The sequence below is a fragment of the Hyperoodon ampullatus genome, assembly GCF_949752795.1.
Source record: "Hyperoodon ampullatus genome assembly, chromosome: 18".
Taxonomy (NCBI): domain Eukaryota; kingdom Metazoa; phylum Chordata; class Mammalia; order Artiodactyla; family Ziphiidae; genus Hyperoodon; species Hyperoodon ampullatus.
This window is the reverse complement of record NC_136931.1, coordinates 14,067,092-14,080,637: the sequence shown is the minus strand read 5'-3', so window position 1 is coordinate 14,080,637 and position 13,546 is coordinate 14,067,092. Positions and strand designations below refer to the sequence as shown.

The 13,546-nt window shown below is 39.9% G+C and overlaps 1 protein-coding gene and 1 pseudogene across 2 annotated transcripts; both read left to right on the top strand.

Annotated features, from left to right (window-relative positions):
- The first annotated feature begins 6,352 nt into the window (after positions 1-6,352).
- On the top strand, positions 6,353-7,263 carry LOC307066786 (TBC1 domain family member 14-like; annotated as a pseudogene). The gene has a single exon. The product of its transcript is annotated as a TBC1 domain family member 14-like (transcript).
- Positions 7,264-9,440: 2,177 nt separating this feature from the next.
- Positions 9,441-10,288, top strand: LOC307065883 (E3 ubiquitin-protein ligase SIAH1-like; the record flags this gene model as incomplete). The annotated part of the gene is given in 2 exon segments (XM_079722882.1): positions 9,441-9,702; positions 9,705-10,288. Coding segments are annotated over 2 exon segments (846 nt in total).
- Positions 10,289-13,546: the final 3,258 nt, after the last annotated feature.

Sequence of the window (13,546 nt, the reverse complement as noted above, 5' to 3'; positions counted from 1 at the left end):
ACGATAGCAAAGATCAATAAAACTGAAAGCTGGTTCTTTGAAAAGATAAACAAAATTGATAAACCTTTAGCCAGAGTCATCAAGAAAAAAAGGGAGAGGACGTAAACCAATAAAATTAGAAATGAAAAAGGATAAATCAAAACTGACACCACAGAAATACAAAGGATTGTAAGAGACTGCTACAAACAACTATATGCCAATAAAACAGACAACCTCAAAGAAATTGACAAATTCTTGGAAAGGTACAATTTTCCAAGACCGAACCAGGAAAAATTAGAAAATATAAACAGACATATAGCAAGTAATGAAATTGAAACTGTAATTAAAAATCTTCCAACAGGGCTTCCCTGGTGGCGCAGTGGTTGGGAGTCTGCCTGCCGATGCAGGGGACGTGGGTTCGCACCCCGGTCCGGGAGGATCCCACACGCCACGGAGTGGCTGGGCCCGTGAACCATGGCCGCTGAGCCTGCACGTCTGGAGCCTGTGCTCCCCAGCAGGAGAGGCCACAGGGGTGAGAGGCCCGCGTACAGGAAAAAAAAAAAAAAAAATCTTCCAACAAAGTCCAGGCAGATGGCTTCACAGGCGAATTCTATCAAACATTAGAGAAGAGCTAACACCTATCCTTCTCAAACTCTTAGAAAACATTGCAGAGGGCAGAACACTCCCAAATTCATTCTACGAGGCCACCATCACACTGATACCAAAACCAGACAAAGGTATCACAAAAAAAGAAAATTACAGACCAATATCACTGATGAACATAGACGCAAAAATCCTCAACAAAATACTAGCAAACAGAATCCAACAACATAGTAAAAGGATTATACACCACGATCAAGTGGGATTTATCCCAGGAATGCAAGGATTCTTCAATATATGCAAATCAATCAATGTGATACACCACATTAACGAATTAAATAAAAAACATATGATCTCAATAGATGCAGAAAAAGCTTTTGACAAAATTCAACCCCCATTTATGATAAAAACTCTCCAGAAGATGGGCACAGAGGGAACCTACCTCAACATAACAAAGGCCATATATGACAAACCCACAGCAAACTTCATTCTCAATGGTGAAAAACTGAAAGGAAATCTTAGAGGAAATCTCTAAGATCAGGAACAAGACAAGAATGTCCACTCTGGCCATGCTTATTCAACATAGTTTTGGAAGTCCTAGCCATGGCAATTAGAGAAGAAAAAGAAATAAAAAGAATACAAATTGGAAAAGAAGAAGTAAAACTGTCACTGTTTGCTGAGGGCATGACACTATACCTAGGAAATCCTAAAGATGCCACCAGAAGATGATGAGAACAAATCAGTGAATTTGGTAAGGTGGCAGGACACAAAATTAACGTGCAGAAGTCTCTTGCATTCCTATACACTAAGAGAAATTAAGGAAACAATCCCATTTACCATCGTAACAAAAAGAATAAAATACCTAGGAATAAACCTACCTAAGGATGCAAAAGACCTGTACTCAGAAACTATAAAACACTGATGAAAGAAATCAAAGATGACACAGACAGAGAAACAGACCATGTTCTTGGATTGGAAGAATCAATATTGTGAAAATGACTATACTACCCAAAGCAGTCTACAAAGTCAGTGCAATCCCTATCAAATTACCAATGGCATTCTTCACAGAATTAGAACAAAAAATTTTACAATTTGTATGGAAACAAAAAAGACCCGAATAGCCAAAGCAATCTTGAGAAAGAAAAACGGAGCTGGAGGAATCAGGCTCCCAGACTTCAGACTATACTACAAAGCTACAGTAATGAAGACAGTATGGTAGTGGCACAAAAACAGAAATATATGGGACCTCCCTGGTGGTGCAGTGGTTAAGAATCCACCTGCCAATGCAGGGGACACGGGTTCGATCCCTAGTCCAGGAAGATCCCCCAAGCTGCAGAGCAACTAAGCCCATGCGCCACAGCTACTGAACCTGCACTCTAGAGCCTGTGAGCCACTACTACTGAGCCCATGTGCCACAACTACTGAAGGCCACGTGCCACAGAGCCTGTGCACCTGCAACTACTGAGCCCAAACACCACAACTACTGAAGCCCACACACTCTACGGCCCGCGTGCCACAACTACTGAGCCCATGTGCTGCAACTACTGAAGCCCGCATGCCTAAAACCTGTGCTCCACAACAAGAGAAGCCACCGCAATGAGAAGCCCGCACACCACAATGAAGAGTAGCCCCGCTCGTCGCAACTAGAGAAACCCACACACAGCAACAAAGACCCAACGCAGCCAAAAATAATAAATAAAATTATTTTTTTTAAAAACGGAAATATAGATCAAAGGTACAAGAGAAGGCCCAGAGATAAACCCATGCACCTATCGTCACCTCGTTTATGGCAAAGGAGGCAAGAACATATAATGGAGAAAGGACAGTCTCTTCAATAGGTGTTTCTGGAAAAACTGGACAGCTACATGTAAAAGAATGAAATCAGAACACCCCCTAATACCATACACAGAATTAAACTCAAAATAGATGAAAGACCTAAATATAAGACCGGACACTATAAAACTCTTGGAGGAAAACATAGGAAGAACACTCTTTGACATAAATTACAGCAAGACCTTTTTTGACCACCTCCTAGAGTAATGAAAATAAAAACAAAGTAAACAAATGGGACCTAATTAAACTTAAAAGCTTCTGCACAGCAAAGGAAACCATAAAGAAGACGAAAAGACAACCCTCAGAATGGGAGAAAATATTTGCAAACGAAGCTACAGACAACGAATTAATCTCCAAAATATACAAACAGTTCATGCAGCTCAATATCAAGAAAACAACCCAATCAAAAAATGGGTGTAAAACCTAAATAGACATTTCACCAAAGAAGAGATCCAGATGGCCAAGAGGCACATGAAAAGATGCTCAACATCACTAATTATTAGAGAAATGCAAATCAAATCTGCAGTGAGGTATCACCTCACACCAGTCAGAATGGCCATCATCAAAAAATCTACAAACAATAAATGCTGGAGAGGGTGTGGAGTAAAGGGAACCCTCCTGCAGTATTGGTGGGAATGTAAATTGATACAGCCACTATGGAGAACAGTATGGAGGGTCCTTAAAAAACTAAAAATGGAACTACCATATGACCCAGCAATCCCACTGCTGGGCATGTACCCTGAGAAAACCATAATTCAAAAGGAGACATGTACCACAATATTCACTGCAGCACTATTTACAATAGCCAGGACATGGAAACAACCTAAATGTCCATCAACAGATGAATGGATAAAGAAGATGTGGTACATATATACAATGGAATATTACTCAGCCATAAAAAGGAACGAAATTGGGTCATTTGTAGAGATGTTGATGGACATAGAGTCTGTCATACAGAGTGAAGTAAGCCAGAAAGTGAAAAACAAATATCATATATTAACGCATATATGTGGAATCTAGAAAAATGGTACAGATGAACCTATTTGGAGGGCAGGAATAGAGAGGTAGACATAGACATAGAGAACGGACATGTGGACACAGGGTGGGAAGGGGATGGTCGGATGAATTGGGAGATTAGGATGGGCATGTATACACTACCATGCGTAAAATAGATAGCTAGTGGGAACAAGCTATAAAGCACAGGAAGCGCAGCCCGGTGATCTCTGACGACCTAGTTGGGTGGGATGGGGTGGGGAGAGGGAGGTCAAAGAGGGAGGGAATATAGGTATACATATAGCTGATTCACTGCATTGTACAGCAGAAACTAACACAACATTGTAAAGCAAACTCCAATAAAAAAATTTTTTTTAGTTGTATGCGACTAGTCACACTGAAAAAAGCCAGACTGCAATGAACACAAATGTTATCTGGTGGAACAAACTATGCATCATGGAAGAAACCAGCAAAAACAAACCTACGAGTTCATTTTTTGGAATTATCAAACACAGATTATATAATAACCATGTTTAATATGTTTAAAATAATTTTTAAAGTGTAAAAATATCTCCACAGAACAGAAAATTTAAACTCATGATGTAAAATGTTCACAAGACATTTATATGAAGTAAATATACAGTAGTTGAAAAAAATTTTTTTCTTTGTTTCTTGGTACTACAGGTCTTTTTTTAATTGAAGTATAGTTGATATACAATATTGTGTTAGTTTCACAGCAAAGTGATTCAGTTATGTATATATATTCTTTACGTATATATATTCTTTACATATATATATTCTTTATATATATATATATATTCTTTTTCAGATTCTTTTCCATTATAGGTTGTTATAAAACATTGAATATAGTTCCCTTACTCTACAGTAGGTCCTTGTTTATCTATTTTATATATAGCAGCATGTATCTGTTAATCCCCAACTCCTAATTTATCCCTCTTCCCGCTTTCCCACTTGATAACCATAAGTTTGTTTTCTGTCTGAGTCTGTTTCTGTTTTGTAGATAAGCTCATTTGTATCACTTTTTAAGATTCCACATATAAGTGATAACATATGCTATTTGTCTTTCTCTGACTCACTTCACGCTAGTGTGATATCTTTACATCCATCCATGTTGCTGTAAATGGCATTATTTCGTGTTTTTATGGCTGAGTAATATTCCATTGTACATATATACCACATCTTCTTTTTCCATTCATCTGTTGATGGATACTTAGGTTGCTTCCATGTATTGGCTATTGTAAATAGTGCTGCAATGAATACTGTGGTGCATGTATGTTTTCTAAGTATGGTTTTCTCCGGATATATGCCCCAGGAGTGGGATTGCTGGATCATATGGTAGCTCTATGTTTAGTTTTTCAAGGAACTTCCATACTGTTCTCCATAGTGGCTGCAATAATTTACATTCCCACCAACAGTGTAGGAGGGTTCCCTTTTCCCCACACCCTCTCCAGCATTCATTCTTTGTAGATTTTTTGATGATGGCCATTCTGGCAGGTGTGAGGTGATAGACACCTCACTGTAGTTTTGATTTGCATTTTCTAATCATTAGCAATGTTGAGCATTTTTTCATATGCCTGTTGGCCATCTGTATGTCTTCTTTGGAGAAATGTCTATTTAGGTCTTCTGCCCATTTTTCAATTGGGTTGTTTTTTTGTTATTGAGCTGTATGAGCTGTTTGTATATTTTGGAAATTAAGCCCTTGTCAGTTGCTTCATTTGCAAATATGGTGGCATGTGGGATCTTAGTTTCCCGACCAGGGCACGCCCCCTGCATTGGAAGCGTGGATTCTTAACCACTGGAACGCCAGGGAAATCTCTGAAAATGTTTTACATCTTGATCTGGATATATATATATACACACGCTCCGTGGCATATGGGATCTTCCCAGGCCAGGGCTCAAACCCGTGTCCCCTGCATTTGCAGGAGGATTCTTAACCACTGCGCCACCAGGGAAGCCCCATTCTAACTTTTAAATCTAAATATAACTCAATCAAATTCAACAGAGCAAAACAAATCTAGAATTTTAAATGATTAACTATATTGTAGTTCTGTGTAAAATTCATAGATGATAAAAAGTAGACAGATTTAAAATCCTCTCCCAATATTTTCAGTGTACTTATAAAATGTCCATCACATTGAATGAAACACCACAAAACCAACTTCATTACACCTTTCATTTACCCTGTGTGTATAATTTAATTCAATAAAACATAAAACGACAATGAAATCTTTCTACAACATTAGCAGGTCACCCTCAAACAACTTGACCTACACATGACTTGTCTAGCCACGACAACCTATCTTTCACAAATCAATCCTCCCCTCTTCTCTCCCCATAATACTCCATATGCAGCAACAACTAGAAAGAAAAAAAATATCTAGTAATAAAGGATCAAATGTCCCTGCTAGGGCTTCCCTGGTGGCACAGTGGTTGAGAGTCCGCCTACTGATGCAGGGGACATGGATTCATGCCCCGGTCTGGGAAGATCCCACATGCCGCAGAGCGGATAGGCCCATGAGCCATGGCCGCTGAGCCTGTGCGTCCAGAGCCTGTTCTCCGCAACGGGAGAGGCCACAACAGTGAGAGGTCCGCATACCGCAAAAAAAAAAAAAAAAAAAAGTCCCTGCTATACATTCAGGAAATTCAAATGAAAACCTGATAGTAATCTTAAATATAACACTATTTATAAAATATTCAGGGAAAAGAAAGAAACAAGATACATACCTTTTCTATCAAGAGATATTTCAGATGGCAAAAAGTTTCAGGTGGAAAAGGATATTAGATTGTGATTTAAATAGTAATTCCTCGCCCCAACCAGCCACCGGAGCCAAGCCCAAGGTCCCACCATGGAGTCCCACTCACTCGCTGACTCGGGCCTGGAGGCGCCGGCCGCTCGCCTCTGAGCCCTTCGGCATTCTTGGAATATGAAAACAAGCCTGGACGACCTAGCAGGCCACCCTCACCAAAGCAGAATGTGAGGAAGAATATTGACTTTGAGCCTCTCTCTACCACCACACTCATCCTGGAAGACAGACCAGAAAATCTCTCAGCAAAGCTAGCTGAAAAAGCTCAGAAACACAGGAAACAGTATGAAGAAATGGTGGTTCAGGCCAAAAAATGAGAGTTGAAAGAAGCCCAGAGAAGGAAAAAGCAGATGGAAGAAAGATGCAGATTAGAAGTATCGGAAATGCCGTCCTCACTTGGAATAATGAGATTTTGCCTAAGTGGGAAACAGTACTCTAGGAAAAGTTAGAGATTTATGGTGGCAGGGAATCCCTCCCAGTGTGAGAGGCAAAGTCTGGAGCTTAGCCATTGGCAACGAGTTAAACATCATCCAGGAGCTCTTTGACATCTGTCTTGCCCAAGCCAAGGAGCAGTGGTGGTCCTTTAGCACGGGAGGCTCTGAAGTGGAGAATGAAGATGCTGGTTTTTCAGCAGCAGACAGAGAAGCCAGTCTGGAGTTTATTAAACTAGACATTTCCACAACATTCCCTAATCTCTGCATTTTCCAGCAAGGTGGCCCGTATCACAACACAGCATTTTGGGAGCTTACACTTGTTACCAACAGGATGTGGGTTATGTTCAGGGCATGGCCTTCATAGCAGCCGTGTTGATCTTGAACTTACTGTAGATGCCTTCATTGCTTTTTCTAAACTTCTGAATAAACCCTGTCAAATGGCTTTTTTCCAAGTGGACCACGGCCTTATGTTGACTTATTCTGCTGTGTTTGAGGTATTTGTTGAAGGAAATTTGCCAAAATTATTTGCTCATCTCAAGAAAAACAACTTAACTCCAAACATCTACCTAATTGATTGGAGACAAAAGGCTTACTTCTAGAAGGTAAAGTCCGAACATCATCTGAAACGAGGCTCAGTCCCTTAAATAAAGCCGATTTGTCTGCACCGTAGACAAATCTTGGAAGCGAGCCTTTGGGACTCTCGGCGTTTGTTGCTTCTGTCCCAAACCCCGACGCCGCTGAATTCTCGCTGGGAACAAGGTTTTGGAGGTGAGAGCTCATAGCTGAGGCCACAAGCGCTGGTGTCACTGTGGAACAGTACAGACATCAGGCCATGAAGTGGCTGCTGGCGGGGGTGCTGGGCTGGCGATACAAAGCATTACATGTTATATGGTGATAAGATTTAACTACTCACTATTCACTGAGCAAAATTTGACTCATCTAGATCCAGCACCTATAAGATATATTATAAACTGACATGATATGCATATAGCATATTACTTTCCCTGGTCATTTAATTGAGCTCTTGTCCTCCTGTTCTACAGGCAAGGAATTTCTTCCAGGTCTCAAAACACTAACTTACAAATTTAGGTTACTGCTCACAAAAGGACAGTGGACATCATTGAAAATCTCAGAGTAAAAAGCTCTGAAAACACTTTCCTCCATAAAAGCAATGAGAACACTAGCAAAAACTGTCAAAATCAACTTTCTCAAAATGCTAGAAATTAACCAAAGACTTGCAGCAATCTAGGGAATGATTATTCAAGGAAAACAGCTGAATCTCAGTAAGAACAATGAGCTTTGTGGCATTTTAATTTCCCTGTGCACATCTGCCCATCCCCAGGTGCACAGGAATCTTGAAAAACAACAGCCACAACCAAGTCTGGCAGTCCAAGAAGTTGGAGTTCCCAGAGAAGGGTCATTATTGGACATGAAAGACTTCACATGTAAGGCTGTCATTATTGAACTTACTCAGAGCTCACTAGTACAAAAAGTGGTCTCCCCCCAAGACAATCTATCAAAACCAACCAGAGACAGTTGTTGAACATAACTCTTAAAACTCAATAAAAAAAAGGAACCCATTAATAGACAGGCAAAAGATCTTAACAGATATCTCACCAAAGAAAATAAACAGATGGCACAAAAGCATGAGAAGAAGCTTAACATCATAATGCATTAGGGAATTGCAAATGGAAACAATTAGAAATCACTATACACCTATAAGAATGCCAAAAATCCAAAACATTAATAATACCAAATGCTGGTGTAGATGTGGAGCAACAGGAACTTTCATTCATTGCTGGTAGAAATGCAAAATACTACAGCAACTTTGGAAGATACTTCGGCAGGTTTTTTTTTTTTTACAAAACTAAAATACTCTTACCATAAGACCCAGCAATTGTGCTCCTTGATATTTACCCAAAGGAACTGAAAACTCACATCCACACAGAAACCTGCACATGGATGCTCATAGCAGCTTGATACACAATTGCCAAAACTTGGAAGCAAGCAAGATGCTCTTCAGCAGGTGGACAGATGAACTGTGGTACATCAATACAATGAAATTTTATTCAAGGCTTAAACGAAATGTCTTTTCATAGCATGACAGCTCATGTTGAAACCTTAAATGCATATTACTAAGTGAAAGAAACCAATGTGAAAAGGCTACATACTATATGATTTCAACCATATGATATTCTGCAGAGGTAAAACTATGAAGACAATAAAAAGATCAGAAGTTGCCAGAGGTTGGGGGATGGGGTGAGAGGGATGAATCAGCAGAGCACAGAGGATTTTTAGGCAGTGAAACTATTCTGTATGATACTAAAATGGTGAATACATGTCATTATCCTTGTGTCAAAACCCATGAAATACAAAACACCAAGAGTGAACACCAGGACTTCCCTGGCAGTCCAATGGTTAAGACTTCACCTTCCAATGCAGGGGGTGTGGATTTGATCCCTGGTCAGGAAGCTACATGCCTCCTGGCCAAAAAACCAAAACATAAAATAGAAGCAATATTGTAACAAAGGGCCTCCTCGCCGCCCGGCCCGGCTAGGGGAGGCGCCCGGCGCGCCCTGAGCCCAGGTGCCGGTCTTTGTTGTGAAGGGTCCTGGGGTGTGCGGCCAACATGGCGGAGATGGCATTTATTTCTTAAATAATGTTTATCACTGTACTGATGAATGCTTCAGCAACACTGGTGAACTCTAGGGTACAAAGAGTTCTTTGTAAAGAGTTCTTTACCTGTTGGCTCTATCCCTCACCCCCAATGTTGTAAATGAGCCGTCAGACTGCAACAGCATTACCTACTGGAACCTCAAAGTGTACACCATCCCAGAGGGTACCTGCCCTGACTGGCACAACTGCGTCCAACAATGACTTGGCAAGTCTTTTTGAGTGTCTGGTCTGCTTTGACTATGTGTTACCACCCATTCTTCAGTGTCAGAGTGGCCATCTTGTTTGTAGCAACTGTCGCCCAAAGCTCACATGTTGTCCAACTTGCCGGGGCCTGTTGGGATCCATTCGCAACTTGGCTATGGAGAGGTGGCCAATTCAGTACTTTTCCCTTGTAAATATGCCTCTTCTGGATGTGAAATAACTCTGCCACACACAGAAAAAGCAAACCACAAAGAGCTCTGTGAGTTAAGGCCTTATTCCTGTCCGTGCCCTGGTGCTTCCTGTAAATGGCAAGGCTCTTTGGATGCTGTAATGCCGCATCTGATGCATCAGCATAAGTCTATTACAACCCTACAGGGAGAGGATATAGTTTTCCTTGCTCCAGACATTAATCTTCCTGGAGCTGTTGTCTGGGTGATGATGCAGTCCTGTTTTGGCTTTCACTTCATGTTAGTCTTGGAGAAACAGGAAAAATACGATGGTCACCAGCAATTCTTTGCAATTGTACAGCTGATAGGAACACGCAAGCAAGCTGAAAATTTTGCTTATCGACTTGAGCTAAATGGTCATAGGCGGCGACTGACTTGGGAAGCCACTCCTCGATCTATTCATGAGGGAATTGCAACAGCCATTATGAATAGTGACTGCCTAGTCTTTGACACCAGCATTGCACAGCTTTTTGCAGAAAATGGATATTTAGGCATCAATGTAACTATTTCCATGTGTTGAAATGGCAATCAAACATTTTCTGGCCAGTGTTTAACACCGTTGCATTCAGTTTCACAGAGAATAAGGTACCTGTCTGCCTACCAACCAGAAGCTTTTGGTAGGTGGAAGCTAGACACATGAAGGTAAATGAAAGGAAAGGCTGTTAAATACAGGAAACAGTTGCATGTACTAACACTAATATATTTAAAAATAAGTCAACAGTAAACCACTGAAAAAAAATATATATATATACACCCAAGAAGGGCATCTTTTGTATTAAGAAAGGAAGCATTGTAAAATAATTCTGAATTTGTGTTTGTTGTAGATTGAGTGTACTGTTAAAAAATATTGGGTTCTTGTTTTTTTGTTTTTTTGTGTGTGTGTGTGTGCGTGCATGAGTGTGTGTGTGTGTGTGTGCGTGTGTGTGTGTGTGTGTTTGGGGTTTTTTTTTCCTTTAACTGACAAGCCATGTTGAGTGGTCTTGGACCACTGCTTTTCCCCTATGTGAGTCAATAAATAGTGCTGCTGTGTGTGTATATTTTTTTGTGTGTATTTGCTAATTTTTATTAATTCTAGTTTTTCATTAAATAAATTTGACTTTCTTTTCTGTAATTCAGGTTTTTCCTCACTTTTTTTTGTACCTTTTTAAAGTTAGTGTCTTTTTGATATGCATAATTGTTTATGGTAAAATTTATACATGTGTTCAATACATTTTTCCCCCATTAATCAGTTCATTAGGAATATTTTAAATTCAACTATTTTGTGAAGTATGAGTTTCAGAAAGGAAAGGTAACATCGGAAGAATTATCAGAAGATATTTAAAGCAGTTATAAAGTGATCTCTCTCTCTCTCTCTCTCTCTTTTCTCCAGTTGAGTCATACCTTCAAGCTTATTCTTTGTGAGGTTAGGGAGTACTGATTTTTTTTTTTTTAAATACTGGAAAAAGAAATCAGGCTCTCCTCCTCCCCCCAAATATCTTGGACAAATCACATATGTTTAAAATTTGTTCTTGTATTTATTGGTTTTGCAAAAGAAGGCATTGTCTCACACAGTATTTGTAATTAAAAGCAAGTCATTTGTTTAAAAAAAAAAAGAGGCAGTTTGCAAAAAAAAATGTTTTTGGTCTTTTATAATTCTCACTAAAAGAATATCTGGCAAATTAAAAAAATATTGTAACAAATTCAATAAAGACTTTAAAAACGGTCCACATCAAAAATAACTTAAAAAAAAAGAGTGAACACAAACTGTAAACTATGGACTTTGAGTGATAATGATGTGTCAATGTAGGTTCATCAATCAAAGCAAATGTACTCTGGGTGCAGGATGTTGACAGTGAGGAGGCTGTGCATATGTGGAAACACAGGGTATATGGAAACTCTGTATGTTCCACTCAGTTAATATTACCAAACATTAAGGAAGAAGTAGCATTAACTCCTCACAGACTTTTTTTTTTAAATAAAAAGGAAGAAACACTTTCCATCTCATTTTATGACACCAACAATACCAAAATCATACAAAACCACTACAGGGGAAAAGAAAATCAAAGAACCATAATATTCTCCCAAAATTAGACACAAACATTCTTAACAAAACATTAGGAAATCTAACTTGGCAATATAAAAATGATTATAGTAATAACAACAAATAATAATGGAGTTTATTCCAGCTATGCAAAGTAGGCTTCAGAGTTAAAAATCAACGTAATTCTCCATATTAATGGAATAAAGAAGAAAATCATATAACCTCAACTGATACAGAAAAACCACTCAACAGAATTCAACATCTCTTAGTGATGAAAACTCAGCAAAATAGGGAATGAAAGGGAATTTCCTCAACCTGATGAAGAACAACTATGAAAAAGCTGTAGCTTTCATCATACTTAATGGAGACAGACTGAACATTTTATCCCCAAGATCAGGAATAAGGCAAAGATGTACCATCACTTCTATTAAACATCATACTGGAGGTCCAAGATGATGCAATAAAGGTAGATAGATAGATAGATAAATAGATAGATAAAAGACATACATATAGGAAAGAAAGAAGTAGAACATCACAGATAAATTTTTTTTTTTTTTTTTGCAGTACGTGGGCCTCTCAGTGTTGTGGCCTCTCCCGTTGTGGAGCACAGGCTCTGGACGCGCAGGCTCAGCGGCCATTGCTCACGGGCCTAGCCGCTCCGTGGCATTTGGGATCTTCCCAGACCGGGACACGAACCCGTGTCCCCTGCATCCCACTGCGCCACCAGGGAAGCCCACAGATAAATTATTGTAAATGTAAACCAAGTGAATTTTAGCAAGGTCACAGAATTTTAAATTAATATACAAAAATCGAAAGCATTCTTAAATACTAGCAATTAGCAAAAAATTAAAGGAAAACAAAATTTGCAATATTGTCAAGAAATATGACCTACTCTGGGACGAGTTTAACAAAATTTCTGCAAGACCTATACAAGAAAAACTACAAAACGCTACCTAGAGAATTTAAAGATGATGCAAATAAATGAAAGAAGATACCACATGACTGAAAAAATCATATTTCTTACTGAGATAATTACCAATTTTTTGGTCTAACACAGATTCAGGGTACTCCCAAACAGGTTTTTGTAGAAATTGACACGTTGATTCTAAAACTTACATGGGAAAAGGGCCCACAGTCACAAAGGTGCCTTAGAGAAACATAAGAAGCTAAGAGTGACACTGAAAGGATCTAGATGGTGGAGTTGAAGGACATGCTTTCACTCTTGTGAGAACACCACAATCACAACTAACTGCTGAACAATCATCGACAGGAAGACCCTGGAACTCACGAAAAAAGATACCCCACATCCAAAGACAAAGGAGAAGCCACGGTGAGACGGTAGGAGGGGCGCAATCAGAATAAAATCAAAACCCATAACTGATGGATGGGTGACTCACAAACTGGAGAACACTTATACCACAGGAGCACACCCGCTGGAGTGAAGGTTCTGAGCCTCACGTCAGGCTTCCCAACCTGGGGGTCCGGCAACAGGAGGAGAAATTCCTAGAGTATCAGACTTTGAAGACTAGTGGGATTTGATTGCAGGACTTTGACAGGACTGGGGGAAACAGAGACTCCACTCTTGGAGGGCACACACAAAGTAGTGTGCACATCGGGACCGAGGGGAAGGAGCAGTGACCCCAGAGGAGACTGAACCAGACGCACCTGATAACGTTGGAGGCTCTCCTGCAGAGGCGGAGGGTAGCTGTGTCTCACCGTGACGATGAGGACACTGGCAGCAGAAGTTACGGGAAGTAC